This window comes from Oncorhynchus tshawytscha, linkage group LG12 (genome assembly GCF_018296145.1).
Source record: "Oncorhynchus tshawytscha isolate Ot180627B linkage group LG12, Otsh_v2.0, whole genome shotgun sequence".
NCBI classification, from domain to species: Eukaryota; Metazoa; Chordata; class Actinopteri; order Salmoniformes; family Salmonidae; genus Oncorhynchus; species Oncorhynchus tshawytscha.
The window spans coordinates 70,772,979-70,790,966 of NC_056440.1; the positions used below are offsets into that span (position 1 = coordinate 70,772,979).

At 40.4% G+C, this 17,988-nt stretch overlaps 1 protein-coding gene across 1 annotated transcript in view; it reads right to left on the reverse strand.

Moving 5' to 3' along the window:
• Positions 1 to 2,995: 2,995 nt before the first annotated feature.
• LOC112263853 (TOX high mobility group box family member 3) overlaps positions 2,996 to 17,988 on the reverse strand; it is a 62,671-nt gene continuing 47,678 nt past the window's right edge. The window contains exons 3-7 of the mRNA XM_042331012.1: positions 15,923 to 16,165; positions 6,873 to 7,133; positions 6,393 to 6,623; positions 5,644 to 5,724; positions 2,996 to 5,200 (exon numbers count right to left, since the gene is read on the reverse strand). Coding sequence (XP_042186946.1) covers positions 4,331 to 5,200; positions 5,644 to 5,724; positions 6,393 to 6,623; positions 6,873 to 7,133; positions 15,923 to 16,165 — 1,686 coding nt within the window. The 3' untranslated portion in view covers positions 2,996 to 4,330. The remainder of the gene's footprint in view (positions 5,201 to 5,643; positions 5,725 to 6,392; positions 6,624 to 6,872; positions 7,134 to 15,922; positions 16,166 to 17,988) is intronic.

Consider the following 17,988-nt stretch of genomic DNA (forward strand, 5'->3'; position numbering starts at 1 on the left):
ATTTTTTAAGTTTTAAAGTTAATTTTTGCACATTTTGACATGGGGCGTAGAGATAATTTCGTAGTCTTAAAGCAAGTTTGCTGCAATTCTACACATTTTGCCATAGGGTGGAGAGAATTTACAATTTTATAACTAATTTCATGCAATTCTACTCATTTTTTCAATGGGTCGGAGAGGAAAATGTGTTGTTTTACAGCTAATTTCCAAACTTTCTACACATTTTTCCATAGGATGGAGAGAAATGTTAGCAGTTTTTGATATGATATCTGAGTGTGACCTACTAACAAAATCAATGGGGGCCTCCCGGCAGGTAATTTAACCAAGATTAATAAGTTTAGATTGCTGGTCGCTAGACTAATTTACCAATCAAAAAAAAAATAGCTGACAGGGCTAATTGAGTAGCTATCAGTGACTGACAACAAGAGAAAAACTGGTGATGCACAACCAAATTTCTAAATTGCACCTTGTGTATTTGTCACGAATCCCTCTGGAACTTTCATTACACACACCTGGCCCCTATTCCCAGTGATTAGTAATTGTATAAGTGTGTCCTTGGTTTACCATTGTCCTGTCGATTATTGTTACTATGTCCGTTAGTGCATGTGAGTACCTGTACTGTGTGTTTTGGCTTTCGTGCCATTATGGTTTGCGCAGATGATTATGGGTCTCGTCTCGTGTGTTAATCATTGTGCGAGTGTGTTATTTATTTGAGGTACTCCTCGCTCTTTTGTTTGGGTTTCAACCCTGTGTTTTTGTATAGTGTTTGTTTGGTCCCTGTGCCTTTACAGGGCACTCCTTAATTTGGGTACAATAAAAAACCCTACTACCCATTCCTGCGTCTGTCTCCCGAATCTCTTTATGCCAACGTGACAGTATTCTACTATTCTAACTTGTAAGTTGAGACCCCGACTGAGTTTTTTTTGTTGTAGAAATTTATCAGAGAGCCTTCAAAAGTTGCCAATTCCTGATATAGCCTAACATATGAATTATTATGTTTGTTATCAAAACTGCCAAATAGTGAGGAGGGATAATTTATATTAAATATTGCACTAGCCTACTTCTGCAAATGTAGATAAATACACTGGTTATGATGTAGTGTAAATGCCTGCAGAAAACCTCAATGGAAGTCCACTGAAAGCAAGTGAAATATATTCAGCTAGGTCTTCAATCTAATCCAGTCAGTCTCCCAAAGAAGACTTACTCAACAGTAATCATTTCAAATGTATGTTGAGGATGTAGGCTACTAACAATGTTTTGAAAATAAATCTGTAATGTTTTTATTGAACAGTCCCTAAACTCCCATCCCTGGCTGTGAGATATTTGTCCACACAGTGACCGCAGTGCTGTGGGGTTATGGAATAACAAGGTGCTACATGCATTATTAATGGAAGCTCGACCATGAATCTGTTTAGAATAATATCAGCCATTTCCCTCCGCCTCATTACTGTGTGTTTTTAAGCATGTGTTTGGTCACCATGAATACACCACTCTACAACATTCTCTCTCTCTCCTTCCCCCCACCTCCCTCCACCCACCCTCTCCTATTGAGATTCAGACCATGAACAGCACTTGCTGTTTTTCATTTTCATTTCATCATAAGCGCTTTTAGACTGTTGCCAGAGCTTATTTGCAGTTTTTCTGCGGACCTCTTCACTACTGCCTTCTGACAGGACAGATGCTGCAATTAATCAAGCCGGGCAGAGAAATGGGCATCGTTGCTCCACACAGAGATGAAGAGCCAATCACGACACACTACAGCATCAGCAGCCAGCCCTCAAAACCCAAATTACAAATGCCTTTTCAAACTAACTAATTGAATACAAAGCCACATTTTGAAAATTATATCAATCGGCGGTATAAAATATGCATGAGATTTATTTCACAATTGGTTTATGATAAACGTCACTCCCCCCCCGTACGTAGTCTAATGGCTTTTCTGCTCATTGTGGATATATGATAATTATTGTTTGCCAGTCTTCCCTCCCCCACTCATTCACCATGTTTACGTAAGCTCAGAGCCCCCTGATGATTGGGGCGGCAGGGTATCCTAGTGGTTAGAGCATTGGACTAGTAACCGGAAGGTTGCAAGTTCAAATCCCCAAGCTGACAAGGTACAAATCTGTCGTTCTGCCCCTGAACAGGCAGTTAACCCACTATTCCTAGGCAGTCATTGAAAATAAGAATTTGTTCTTAACTGACTTGCCTAGTTAAATAAGATAGCCTATCATTTTTTAAATGTTATCTTAGAAATGAAGTAGTTACTATGTGGTGGTACGAAACGGTTAGTTCCTGGTGAAGAAAGAGTCAGAAACCAAAACATTTGTCAGTGAGAATGAGAACTGTTATTGAGACAAGCACGAGTTACATGCTGACTCTTTCCAGTCTCAACACTGTTTGTATGACACAGTTACAATGGTTGGTACTCCATGTTGAAATCACAGAGAAACATATACAAACTATAATAATGGCAACAGGAGAAGTAGATTTTATATCCCTGCATCGTTATTATTATTATTAAACGTCTTATTTACATTTATATATTCCATATAAAGCATACAAATCTCTCTTTTTTTTAATCTTGAAATAATTCTAAACATAAATATTGTTTTTCTTTTCACATTTTTCAAAACCTAACAATAAGGAGACTTCATACAAAATTATGGCTAATATCATGGCTTATAGTATAATAGAGTATAATATCATGGCTAATTATACTATTATGGCTAATTATACTATTATGGCTAATAGTATAATAGATGGAATGTCTCTGGTTGTGTTTTCATTTAAACTCAAATGTTAAATTAAATGTCCTATTAAGAGCTCAAAAACAGGTAGAATATTCATACTAAAATGCATTTATTCTATGGACAGTTTTAAGAAAGCAGTTGGATTTTTATCTGTAAGCAAAATACAAACAAATTAATTGTTGCTATTATAACTCATAAAAAAGTATAAAAGAGCAGAAATGCACTACGTGATATAGCAATCATACAGGTCATTTTACCAATGTTTTAATTACAGCCTCACATATTAAAACTTTACAACAGGTGATATGAAAAATGTACAACGCTTCTCTTTTCATCATGGATATATCACTTCATCTGGCAAGAAAATACCCTCATTGCCTTTTCAATTGGCTTTGACAGTGCAACAAAGTGTCTCTGCTACTTCTTCTTACTTTTGATACATTTTGTAGTATCAAGGAGTACGTAGTGTAAAAATACATCAATCAATCATGAAGCCATCAACCTTGATCGTGGAATTTTTCATTTACCATAAAATATCCCCTTTATCACACCAAATAAAAACATAATTTAATTCTTAAACATCTGAGGTAAAAACATATACATAAAAGGAGGATTTTTTGGAGTGCCAGTTTTACACACACTTTTTGAACAAATGGGTATTTTAGTGGAAAAAGGAGGTCCCCAACTCTACAAAACACTTACAGCAGGTTACATTTACAGTTTGATGACATAAATGATCTTATGGCAGTTTATGTCTCTGTCTGTCCATTCCTCCATTCCTCCATCCAGCAACCCCCACAATCCCCCATCCCAAAGACATTTTTCACTTCCCTTTTTCCTTAAGATATTGTCTCTTGCCTTCATGCCATAGGATGAATGCGCTCAGATATCACATTGAAATGCATGATGGTTTAATGGAGAGTTTCCTTTAGACAATTTGTTTCACAGTTACATCTGCAGGAATGTAGGGCAAGAGAAACATGGGAAAAAGGTAGAAAGTCTCATAATATACTGGCCAGTGTGGAAACAAGTTTAATGTGTGGATTACTGGTCTCCAGTATGGTACCTGTAAGTCATTCAGTTCAGGTGTTCTTCTCTGGGAGAGGTTAGAGCTGCAAAACAAAATGCCTGTTGAAATCCATTCATTGTGTCCAGTAGTTGGGCTGAAATGACAACTTTGACCTCATAAATAAAGCTTTATCATTAAATAAAAACAGGGCATTCCTTCCCCTGTGTGAGTCAGGTACACCAGTCCTTTCACAAATGTGCCCAAAGTCAGTTTTGAATTGACAATTGAGCAGAGAAAGACAAACAAACAAACAATAAACAATCAATGGGCATTTTCCTACCGACTTATCCTCATAGCGCAGCCTATTTTATAGACAAAATCCAGCTAAGTTATCTGCCCCTTTACATGTCTACGTAGGTATTCATATCCGTCTATAACAATGGACAAGTTCTTTGTAAAACATTCTAATTCTTACACACTTCTTAAGTGCAACTTAGAAAAGCAACGTGAAAATTATGCTTTTATTTCTATTCCTCTTCTTTGAGATAAGATTGATATCTTCCATTCATTTGGCTCAGTAGATGGAGACCTGGGACAGAACCTGGGCGTGGGCCTGGATCTGGGAGGGGTGTGGCTGCTGGGGGGCGGGTTGGGGACTGCCCATGGAGGCGGAGCCCCCCACAGATTGAGGTGTGCTGGGTGAGTGTTGTGGTGGGGAACACTGGGACTGGTGCTGTTGCTGCTGTTGTTGGAGATGCTGCTGCATCTGCTGCTGGTGGAGCTGCTGCATCTGCATCTGGTGGAGTTGCAGTTGCTGTTGCTGCATATCATGCCTCTGCTGCTGCTGCTGCTGCTGCTGCTGCTGCTGCTGCTGCTGTTGTTGTTGCTGCTGCTGTTGCTGTATGTTGTGTTGCTGCAGCTGCTGCTGGAGGTGGTGCTGGAAATGCTGATGCTGCATCTGCTGCTGGATCTGCTGGTGGTGCATCTGCTGCTGCTGCATCTGGTGGTGCTGCAGATGTTGCTGCATCTGCTGCTGCTGTGTTTGCTGCTGCTGCAGCTGCTGCATGTGCCCCCCCACACCACCCTGCATGGGCGGGCTCATCTGGGACACGGCCGTGGGCTGGGCCCCGGCCACCATGGCCCCTCCTCCACCACCTCCACCCATCTGGTTCAGCAGCTGGGATGGCACACCGTTGGTCATGTTCTGGTGCTGCACCGTCACCGAGGTCACGATCTGGTTGCCCCCCAGCCTCATCTGCAGCGGCTTGGGGGCGATGGCCCGTGGCATGCCGTTCTGGAGAGCCTGGGCCATGGAGGACATGGAGGACATGGACGGGTGCTGGGAGAGTGGGGAAGGCAGCATCAGACCTGGGGACAGGCTGGTGGAGGCCAGGGTCTGCTGGACTGAACGGATGGTCTGAGCCTCTGCTGATTCCTGGGCAGCCTGGAAGTGAAACAACAGCATGTTAGATACAGACTAGGAATGGACACTAGACCTACTCACAAAATAAATGTTTATTTCGACAATAGCCTGAGGTAACAACGTAAAGCTATAAATCCTCTTACTTTCTAAGATTGCAATCTTGAAAAGATTCAGGATCTGGATGCAGCTCGTGCAGGAAGATTTGAATATCTAAGTTTACTACTTGTCACAATGAAATTCAAATAAAATCAATGTTTCTTTTGTCACATGCGCAGGATACTGCTGTTATAAACGGCACAGTGAAATGCAGCGCTCCTCAACAATGCAGTACAAATATCAATATCAATTATAATCAAGTCAAATCAAAAATATAACAAGTCAGAAATAAAAACTAAGGGTCTTAGGCTTCTTCCCAGCAGTTCACACTTCTGTTGGGTGAAAAGTGAAAGAAAGCAGTGTCTCACCTTTGAAACCAGGCTGGCGCGGTAGGCAGCGAGGGCTTTTAAATATTCCTTTTTAGCAGCCTCTGTTTTGCTTTTATAGCCCTGTTATGACAAGACGGACAGGTGTGAACGACAGGTGACAAACAAAGGATCACTCTGTAAAGGGGTACAACATCTAAATGCAGGCATAGAAGCACAATATAACTGACTTAACAGCCTTCTACTTTGATGTCTATATTCATTGATTTATTTTTGTAGCTCTCGACATATTGATTGGGAAAAGAGGGGGCAGGAGAAATTATACAATCTGACTTCATGCATCCCCTTAGAGCAATTACTGCTAATTACTGATCATCATGCATTTGCTTCTCAATCAGATATAAAAGTCAAGGGCCAGTATTCACAAAGCATCTCAGAGTAGAAGTGCTCATTCAGGATCTGGTAAGTCTCCCTTGTCCTCTTCATATATAATCGTATTCAGTATGATCTAAAAGGCTAAACTGATTCTATATCAACACTCCTAGTCTGAGATGCTAGGGCTGTGTTTACATAGGCATCCCAATTCAGATTAGTTTTTTCTTCCAATAATTGGTATTTTGATCAATCACAGATCTTTTCACCTCAGATCTTTTTCAGAGCTGAAGATCAGAATTGATCCGAAAAAAAAGATCAGAATTGGTCTGCCTGTGTAAACACAGCCTTTGTGAATGCAGACAAAGTGGTGTAAATGTCATAGTGTAGGATTGCTCTGACAGATAATGATGGATTACCTGCTTCTGTTCCTCTCCCAAGCCATCCCACATGGAGGCCACTATCTTGGAAACCTCTCCGAAGGTGGCGTTGGGGTTTTGACCCTTAATGGCAGCCTGTGTGTCTCTGAAGAACAGGGCGTAGGCTGAAACTGGCTTCTGGGGCTCGTTGGGGTCCTTCTTCTTCTTCTTCTTGGGGGTCTTGGGCTTCTTCCCAGCATCTGGTGCTGGGCGCTTTTCTCCTGCCATTACCTGTTACAAGAAGAGTGATCTGGTTTAGACAGATGAATGTAATTCAATGGTGACTTGTGGTAGTGCCAGAGGAATGTGCATGTGACACTTTACTAACACAACCACCTTCAACAAATGCATATGAATATCAAGCAGTCACTGTGCTATTCAATCAGGTCTATATCACACTAAAGTGAGCACAATCTTAGTGCAGCCTTCTTTAAAATGTGTTTTTATTTAAGGCCCTTTCATAGAGTTTTCCTCACTCACCCTATTGTCCTGGTCTTGGTCGTCCTCATTGATAGAGCTGGAGGGTGAGGGCGTGGCTGACTTGCTGGCTGGTGGTGAGGGCGAAGTATGGGGGATTTTGGGTCCTGTCATGTTCAAGCCTAGCTGGGCACTGAGCTGGGACTGGTTGATGGTGGTCAGCTGGTTACGGGACATCATACCATGGGGGTTGTTCATGCTGATGATGGATCTCATGACCATGGCGGGGTTAGGGGGGTACTGGCGGAGGTGGCCCTGCATGTTCTGAATCAGAGGAGAAAGAGAGGGAAAAGTCAGTAAATCTGACAGCATCTTGTAAGAGACTGTACTGTATCTGTAGCCTGGTCCCAGATATGTTTGTGCTATACAAGCTTTATAGCTATTTGTTTGGCATGACAACCAAATAGGAGTTGGCTATACAGCACAAACATATATTGGACCAGAGCATAACAGAACAAAAATCTGGTCATCACATTCTTCCAGACTGTCACATGGCCACAATGCATCACATAACATAACACATGCCCTGGGTCTTTAACTTCTCCCATTATCAACTATGATGAATTATCTTGAAACCTGAGTAGCCAGTTTGATCTGCCATTAATAAATAGCTTCACAGCTCAGTTGATACAGTTCACAACACTCTATTGTATGGAAATCTGTGGCACAGCTTTGACTGCTCAGACCCTGGTGTATAATGGACTGAGTTAGTACCCTTGAGATGGTTAGGCCACATAACCTCAAATGCCAGGACAAAAACATTTGTATGCACAATGACTACCTCGAAGACATTTGTATGCACAATGACTACCTCGAAAACATTTGTATGCACAATGACTACCTCAAAGACATTTGTATGCACAATGGCTACCTCGAAAACATTTGTATGCACAATGACTACCTCGAAGACATTTGTATGCACAATGACTACCTCGAAGACATTTGTATGCACAATAACTACCTCGAAGACATTTGTATGCACAATGACTACCTCGAAGACATTTGTATGCACAATGACTACCTCGAAAACATTTGTATGCACAATGACTACCTCGAAGACATTTGTATGCACAATGGCTACCTCGAAAACATTTGTATGCACAATGACTACCTCGAAGACATTTGTATGCACAATGACTACCTCGAAGACATTTGTATGCACAATAACTACCTCGAAGACATTTGTATGCACAATGACTACCTTGAAAACATTTGTATGCACAATAACTACCTCGAAGACATTTGTATGCACAATGACTACCTCGAAGACATTTGTATGCACAATAACTACCTCGAAGACATTTGTATGCACAATGACTACCTCGAAGACATTTGTATGCACAATGACTACCTCGAAGACATTTGTATGCACAATGACTACCTCAAAGACATTTGTATGCACAATGACTACCTCGAAAACATTTGTATGCACAATGACTACCTCGAAAACATTTGTATGCACAATGACTACCTCGAAAACATTTGTATGCACAATGACTACCTCGAAAACATTTGTATGCACAATGACTACCTCGAAAACATTTGTATGCACAATGACTACCTCGAAAACATTTGTATGCACAATAACTACCTCGAAGACATTTGTATGCACAATGACTACCCCGAAGACATTTGTATGCACAATAACTACCTCGAAGACATTTGTATGCACACTAACTACCTCGAAGACATTTGTATGCACAATGACTACCTCAAAGACATTTGTATGCACAATGACTACCTCAAAGACATTTGTATGCACAATGACTACCTCGAAAACATTTTGGATTTAATGCCCATGCAACAAATAAAAATGTTATACATTTCTGTGAAATCTGACATTTTGAAGGTTATACATTTCCCCTGGCTGGCAGATGGGGGCACAAATGATACCTTCTCCATTATGTTTAAAGATGAAATGCTATCTGCTGGCAGGTTTCATAGATCATACTTTAACTGCCAAAGAGTGAAAATATATTTATATATAATCAACTCTATAATTCAACTGTCTGAAGGGATACGATTGGCGTGTCATGGGCATTTTTCTTCCTCTTTATACAATGCTGAGTATATGATACCATCAATACCATCTTCATATTTTCTAATATATCTTCCAGATAAAACATTATGGTTTTCAAAATCTCTTTGTGTATAGGGAGAGGTAGATGTTTGCATTGAGAATTCCACTGAGGATGCAATTACATGGCCTGTCATTCTCTCAGAGGGGAGAATGATCAGGGATGCAGCGGAGCTGACAGGGAATAGTGAAAAATAACCAAACACAACAAAAATGTGATTTGTTTGGGAGGTGTGTGTGTTTGTGTGGTGTGTGTGTGTGTGTGTGTGTGTGTTCTACCTGAGTAACATCCATCTGGTATTCAGCAGCAGCACAAACTCCATCTCTCCCAACATCAACACATCATATACCCACACACCTTGCTTTATTGAGAGAACCGTACGAACCCTGTCTTCAAAACAATATTCAAACACCTTCACAGAACAGAAACATATTGAATTTACAATCCATTTGTCTCCCATCTTTCTCATGTGCCATGTCTACTACCTATCATAAATCAGTCTACAAGGCAGATATGTATTCAATATTTACATAGAAATACTCCACCAGTGACGGAATAGAATACAATTTAATGATGCAAACCATTCAATTCGCTCTTTGAATAAATGGTGAAATAAAACATGCCAACCATTCAATTCACTCTTTGAATAAATGGTGAAATAAACTCGAGCAATGGGATAACGATGTAATGTTGATTTATATATCTTCAGTTTTCAAATGTTCCACTTGATGTGTAAGTCTCATTGTCACCTCCAGTAGTGAGCTACAGTAAGTTAGTGCTCTGAGTGACACTCTGCTCATTGAGAGCATCACAGATGAAACACACTGAGCTCTTTAGCCATGACCATCTGTGTAACAATATTTCAACACAATATCACAATGATGCAATATCACTTAGAGCAATGACACATCATGCCATTTGTGTCAAATGTTGAGTTTTCTTCATAACAGCTATGGCCCTGCCCTATTCAAAGATCGTTTGCCTTTCAAAATGTATCTTGTGTTTGCTGGCTTTAGTGATAGCTGGCCTTTTTGTAAATGGGTTTGTGGTGAAATAGCTTACACTAGTGTTACAATAATATCACCAAACCCAGATTGCTATACAGACTATAGTGGTATAATATTATACACTGGACTGGTGGCTATAAATACATCTACGGCTCTTTTCTTCAGCTCACAACTACTTACCTAAAAGAGTGAGTGATTAATGTAATCTATATGAAAAATATATATATTTGCTATGCAACTACAGTGTAAAAAAATGACCATGTATGTAAAATGTGTGGGTTTATGCTGTGTGTAACAGAAAAGCTGTACAAACAAAGTTTGAAGAGGAGTGAGTGATTATAGAGTAGGCGAACATACCCTAGCTTAGGCCTAATATTAACACATCTATGTTAACCATACTATCAAAACACCCCTGGATAATACTAGTCCCTGAGAAAGGGCTACAGTGGTTGTGAATGTAATGTGTGAATCTGCAACAAGTCTGTTAATTTATGTCCTTCTGTCCTCTCAGTTGCATTTGAATTAGAATATTGGATGTGTCCCAAATGGCACCCTATTCTTTATATAGTGCACTACTTTTAACCAGGGCCCATGTTGGGAATAGGGTGCCTTTGGGACGCAGATATTGTCTGCAGTCACAGCAGACATCAAAGAAGATAGCTTGATAGTCATCATAAATCTGTAAATAAGTCCTTATCTTGAATGCACAGTGGCCAGATGTGACAAGCGGGGCAGTAGGTAGCCTAGTGGTTAGAGCATTGGACCTGTAACCGAATGGTTGCTAGATCGAATCCCCGAGCTGACAAGGTAAAAATCTGTCATTCTGCCCCTGAACAAGGCAGTTAACCCACTGTTCCTAGGCTGTCATTGTAAATAAGAATGTGTTCTTAACTAACTTGCCTAACTAAATAAAGGTCAAATAAAAAAAACATCCCTATCAGGCTCCATCCATCTTGTGTGTTTGTATACATGGCCATGTGTATCAAACATAAGTAAACCTAGAGTCTATGCAATCTACTCTCCAATCAATATGGCTTTGTGAAGGAAATCTTGAGATGGAGACTCTCAACATCTATGCCTTTTAAAAAACCTCAAGCTCAAGGAGCCAGCAACTCACGTGTACCTGTCAAGCTGTCACAAGCATATTGGCTTGTTTGATAGAAGGTTGTTGGCTTTGACTACACATCCTATCCTCTCCCCTGCACCAAAGCATCCCAACAACTATGTATAAGATGCAATAAAAAACCCAACAATAGCCGAGACCCTTCCACAACACACTGGCTAATAAACACAGCAGCTGGACTGAAAATGCAACATTACTCATTCAGAAGTACCAGAGATAAAATCTCAATAGCAGTGATGTCAATGAAAAGAGCCTTGCGTCTGTTCTTGAAGATATTGGAATCAGAATTTGAGGAGGTGGGGAATTTAACAGGCTGAAAAGAATGTTAACAAGTTAAATTTCCATTCAATCATTGACAGAGGCTCTTGGAAATGTTCCATTGCAGAAGAGGGGTAAAATCATCTATATGGTAATTATAAGGATGAGTCCCCCAGTAACTTTCGCCAGCATGAAAGGTCAGTCCTATTAAAGATAGTTTATCAGTCCTCTGCACATAGTCCTTTACTGCATGTGCTTTTAAACGGGTACATCTTATTTTCTTACTCCTCCCTTTTCGGCTCCCTGGCCGCAGAACCTTGGTGCTTAAGCCAAATGAGAAAAATGGAATTTAGAATGCTGGTAAAGGCTATAATAGCATGAAGATAAATTGTTTTTCGACTCCTCTCTCCCCTGTCTCTGGCTTTAACAAACCTCACAGTATACTGCTGTGCATATACACAGTCACAGTCCATCCACTGACTAACCCCTCTCCATCCAACCCCCCAGCCCAAAAACAAAATCTTCCCTTCCACACTCCCATTTTACCTGACCTTGAAGGGCTACACATCCCCTTCCCCTTCTCCCACTCCCCCATAAATGCCCTCCCCCAAAAACCTTCCTTCCCTCATTTCTCCCGGTGCACTGTGGGTATTTAAAACTTGTTCAACATGATATCATTTCATTTCAAGTGCTGGCTGCCTAAGAAAACTAAATTACAGAATCAATCACACAGAAGGTCAGGTTGAGACTTCATTACAAGTATTGCATGCCTGCATGAATATCTTTCATTTCTGACTGACCCAATACGTCACAACATCTGTCTGGCTGAAAGTAAAAAGAGAAAAGAAACAGGACGAAGAAAACAATGACAAAAAAATCCACTCTCTGAAATGGATGTACAACTGATGTCAGTGCTACTCAGCTTGGAAGGAAGATAAGAGAGTGTAAAAAGAAAAACTGTTTCTGCAACACTGGTCATATTTTCCATTTTATTCAAGACAGTGGTTTGTGACGGGTCAGAATCTAGGGGATTAGATTCATAGACTATCTGTACACTATCAGGGTGTAATTAATGTACTGTACATACAGTCAGCTACAAATCCGCAGGTCAGACCAAATTGCATGGCATTACTGGGTGTTGGCTATAGAGAAAAACAACTGTCGATGAATGTATACTAGTCTATCTGGCTAAATGTTTGTGTGTACTAAGTCATTAGGGTGAACGTAGCGCAAATGATGCAGATTAGATTCCTACTGACTAGACTTGGCATATAGTCAGTATGTATTCATGTAAATACAATAAACATGCATCTTTGCATCAATTTTGGGCAACAAACTAAGAAAGATACATTTGACTCCATATTATTTTCTATTCAAATGGGATATTTGGGCTATTTCTAACCCAATTATGAAGATGTGACACGTAGAAGGGACCTTTTTATAGACAGCCATATCCACCCCTACTTTCTTACAAGGGAGGAAACATGGGAAAAGTCTAACTCTGTGCAAGGATACTGTAGAGAAGACAGAGATATTTTCAGAAATAGCACCCAGGGGCCTGTGCAGTGCATCGTAGAGAACGAGAGAGAAAAAGAAAGCGAGAATGAAGGGAGCTCTAAATAAATAGATACCGGCAGTTCCACCTCCAATAGTATTTGGCACTATTGACAGAGACCAAATCACAAATCAGGAGGACACATGCTGCGAGACACAAATGACAGTCAGAAGCTTGTTAGGAGAGCAGATTAAATAAATAATGACTTGCTTTCTGCCAGCCCACAGACATGTATTTCTCTTTGTAGAACCATAGCATCTGTGGCCAATTTGCAAGACATACATGGAGCATTAGGGGAAAGGAATTAGTGGAACACTTGGCAGAGCAACTACATGGAGGGGGGATTTGAAAATGGTACAGGTACATTGTACACCCATTGTTTGTTTTTTTGTCATGGTGGTATAGCGAGAGGCTATCACAGTTACAAATTTTTATTTTTATTTTTTTTATTTCACCTTTATTTAACCAGGTAGGCTAGTTGAGAACAAGTTCTCATTTGCAACTGCGACCTGGCCAAGATAAAGCATAGCAGCGTGAACAGACAACACAGAGTTACACATGGAGTAAACAATTAACAAGTCAATAACACAGTAGAAAAAAAAGAGACTCTATATACATTGTGTGCAAAAGGCATGAGGAGGTAGGCGGATAATTATAATTTTGCAGATTAACACTGGAGTGATAGATGATCAGATGGTCATGTTCAGGTAGAGATATTGGTGTGCAAAAGAGCAGAAAAGTAAATAAATAAAAACAGTATGGGGATGAGGTAGGTAAAAATGGGTGGGCTATTTACCGATAGACTATGTACAGCTGCAGCGATCGGTTATCTGCTCAGATAGCAGATGTTTGAAGTTGGTGAGGGAGTTAAGAGAGCTAAGAGAACAGAGAAAACTATTTGGGGAATATGAAAACTGTGGCTGGTTGGGAAACGTACTTACTATGGTTTATTTGCATGGTTTATTTATGTCCTTGCAAACGTTTCAAATAAGAGATACACAACAGTACATAATGTTGTCCCCCAATGTCATTCCACTGACAAAATGAACCTAAAATGTAATAACACTTTTATAAACACTATATAGTTCATTAAAATAGTTACTTCCCGCAACCCTTTTCAAATCTCAAACCAAAGTCAATGGCATAGATCAATGTAATTTCCCTGCATTGTCTCTGTGTTCAGGACTTTTGGGGATCAATCCCATATCCAGAATATAATGGAGTTCACGGTCGGTAAGCCTTTCTGCCTTTCTGTCTGTGGTACAATGTTTGCTGAGTGATAAAGGAGCAGAGCAGTGTGTAACAGTCTCCCAGTGACAATGCCACGAGGCAAAGGAGCAGAAACCGCACATTCTTTCCCTGTAGTTTTAATAGTCTCTCCTTACAATCAGAGACATGAGCCATGCAAATGGTGTTAAAGAGGAATAATGTTGGAGAATCAAATCTAATCCTCCACCAAGTCGTGAGAACAGTCAGGACTGTAATTGTGTCAAGGTTCCGTTTCTTCTCCAGATGTAAAAAAGCTTAACTGACCATGAAATGAAAATTCTTTAGGCAAAAGCCTTCCGGGGCTCGCTTATGCAGCACAGATATTTTAAAAGCTGCAATTATTTTACATGCCAGCAGCATGGAAGGGAGGAAAAAAGGCAATGAAATGTTATAGCGCCTGCCCATATCAGAATGTAAATACATATTCTGTAATATCATACACTGTATGTGATTCACCATATGTGTCTGGTTTAAAAGTGGGGGGTCTGAAATACATTTTTACATGGATAATATGGCTAAAACTATCATGATATTTTTGTTCAATGTAATGATTGTTTTGCAGTTCACCCCCCGAAAAACACAGCATCAATATCATCTTTCTGCTTATAATGCTTTTTGCTTCCATATTTTTGCTTCCATATTTCCATATTACTGTATAATGATACCATATTACATATTAGTGTCAGCGACATTTCCATGTTTCCTCCTCAATGCATTTCATCCTCAATGGCATTTAAGAAAGCTTTTTCTATCAAAATGTTTTAAATCTATAACATAGAACTCTATCAACATACAGAAAGTGATTACTGGGTTCCGGAACCATTCCACATTCTCTCATCCACATCAATAGACAGGAAGGCTAAGCTGGAGATCCATTCATTGACTCCCTTTCTAAGTACTCACACCGAAGGTTAATTCTAGTAGCATCGTGTTATTTAACCAAATACAAAACCTGGGATTCTGAACTCTGAAACAAAGCTCTGTCTGTTAGTTGACTGAGTGCATTCAGGCTCTGAACATAACAACATGTAGATAAAGGCATGGAAACACATCATGTGACAGTGGAGGAGACAGGACAGAACAGAATGATTCATCACCATCTACAGAACAGGGTTTCTGGAACCAACATACATAATGCTGTATACGGGCCTATGAAACCGTTGCACTTTTTGGGGACTCACTTTCATCACTCCCTGGAGGGGCAAAAATACATTGTGCCATCATGCCCATGATCCATTCATATATTTTCCTATTACAAAGAGGGTTATTTTTGTAGGCTTTGTTTTTCCTTTATAAACCCAAACAGAATTCAGTATTTACATACTGCGACCATTGTCTAGCTCGCATTGTGATACTATTCCATCCTCCAGCTTTATACATGGGCCAGATGCTGTTCCAGATGCAGTAACAACTGGAGGTGTGCACTGAGTGCAGTGAAGGTTACTCTATGGCCTAATAAAGGGTAAGGGTATTCTCCAGGTACTCAGATCATACTGTAATGGTCACATGGGCTCTCCTGACCTTTTTTTATTTATATGTTTAAATGACATCACCTTGATCCTGTACCCAAGTGTTGGTGCCTGGTACTCTATTTTCTCTGTGCATTAACAAATATGTCAAATTGACACCTTAAACCCACCCTAGCCCTATACTTATTGAAGAGGTGCATGTCCTAATAGCACGCTGTACTTGATGCCTATGCATGTGACCATAGTATCTATTAAATCCCTCTACCCTAAGTGTTGGTCCAGTCTAGTACTCACCAATGGCAGGCCATTGATGCTGGAGAGCCCCTCCTGGTCCATGAGGTTGCGTGAGATGGTGATGGAGGGCAGCTCCAGGCTCTGAGGGGGGAACTGGGGGGTGAAGGGTCCCCTGTGCTGGAGCGGGTGCCCTGGGAAGGGGGAGTCCACATCCGATAGGCCCAGGCCAGACTCTGTCTCTGGAGGAGGGGTGATGGGAGGGATCTCAAACTCCTCATCTCCTAGGCTGGGGGTGTGGAATGTCTAGAGACCAGATAGGGAGAGGAAAGTACACGGTCATATCATTGGATTCATGTTTGCGAAATCATTACAGATCATGTGTACTGTAAAGGAAACTAGTAGTGAAAGTTGGCTGAGCGAGAAAAAGGAAGGAAAAGCACACACCCACATCAATGTATTAATTTATGATCAGTGTATGTGTACTGACGCTACAGGCCTAGATACTTTATAGTGACATTTAGCTAAAACTATCTGCAGATGTAGGATCTTCATTTTAGCCAGTTTGCTAAAGCAGGAAAATAATCCTGCATCAACAGGACATGTGAATTATTATGTGGATTATAATTAATGGAAAAACAAAAACAAATATGCACATCCAATTCATCAGGTGCAGGCCAGAAGAACGTGTCAAAGAAAGAATACATGTCCACAACTCTGGTATGATCCCAATGATCATGTTACAGATGTAGGATCTTAATTTGATCACCCTGTTGCAGGAGAACTTTCCTGCAAATTTCCAGGAAATGTTAAATGTGTAGTGTATTTGAGGTTTAAAAAGGATTCCGAAGTTTGTAATTTCCACTTTAAAATTTCAGAGTAGATTTTTCCTTATGAAAAATGTGTCAACCCCTACAAAAATTTCCATTAATTATAATCAAAGGAAAAAAGGAATATCCGCAACTCTGCTATGCTCCCATGGGGATGTAATCAGACGCACAAAACAGACAACGTTTCGATCCGAGTTGCAATCCTTCTTATCTCTCATACCTGCATGAAGCCTTCCTTTCAGGGATGTATTGTTTAAAGGAGGAGAAGTTAGGTGGAGTGGTACTAACACTTGTCTGTAACCATACAGAGATGTAACATTTCTTAAAACCCATTAAAGTCCACTCTGAGCAAAGTAAGGAGGGAAGAGGGGAAAAAAAGCAACTACAAAAAAGTGAAGAAATCATGAGAGAGGAGAGGATACATGATAAAAGCCCTTTAATCTCAGGGATGGAAGATCTTGGGTCTGAAGTGCGGAGAAAATACACGTCACAGAGACATGGATTTAAAGAAAATATTCTGAGAAATATTACGCTTGGCCAGAAGGGTTTCTCATTGTTCCCCTTGGTTGAACCCTTAAATCTGCTCATCAAACAGTCTAATCCCTCTGCCTGCAGAATTCAAGCTTTTGGTCACACTTAATTAGCTTATTTGGATTCTTGGAGATGGTACCAACTGCTCTGTTCACCTACTGCTGGTCTTGTCTTCATTGGCACATTCCTTAAGCCACTCAGTAAAAGGCCAACGTATTCACATAGCGACCCACTATGACCACATCTGAGTTACATGCATATAGGACGCGCCACAATTGGATACAGCCACTACTAGCATGGCAGTCAAGATACTCTTTCCTCAATATCAAAGGTCTAAAGTCGAGTTGAAATAAGTATTTCTGTTAGCTTTAGGTCAGTGTGTTGATATCAGTGTTAATACACTTTACCAGGACAAGCTTAGAGGGGAGGCAGAACAGAAGTCCATCAGCCTCTCTCTCTCTCTTTCGATCTCTCTCTTACAGGCAATGAAAAAACCCAAGGCAGTGGCAGCAGAGCGAATATGCCAGCTTAGTCCTTGATTAGAGAGTAGTAATGTTTCTGTTGCTTGCTTTGGCACACAGACACTTGAAACAAATGCATTGCCTACTCAGGGCAGATGTCTTGACAAGCACTGATGAATTCCAGAGGCAGAGACAGCTAATAGAGTTGTATTTTCCTGTTCCCTTAGTTTCAGACCACTTTTAAACTTCCTGATGCTTGTTTCACAGCTGTTCAATCAGTCCTCCTTTCTGAAGGAGTCACTGCATG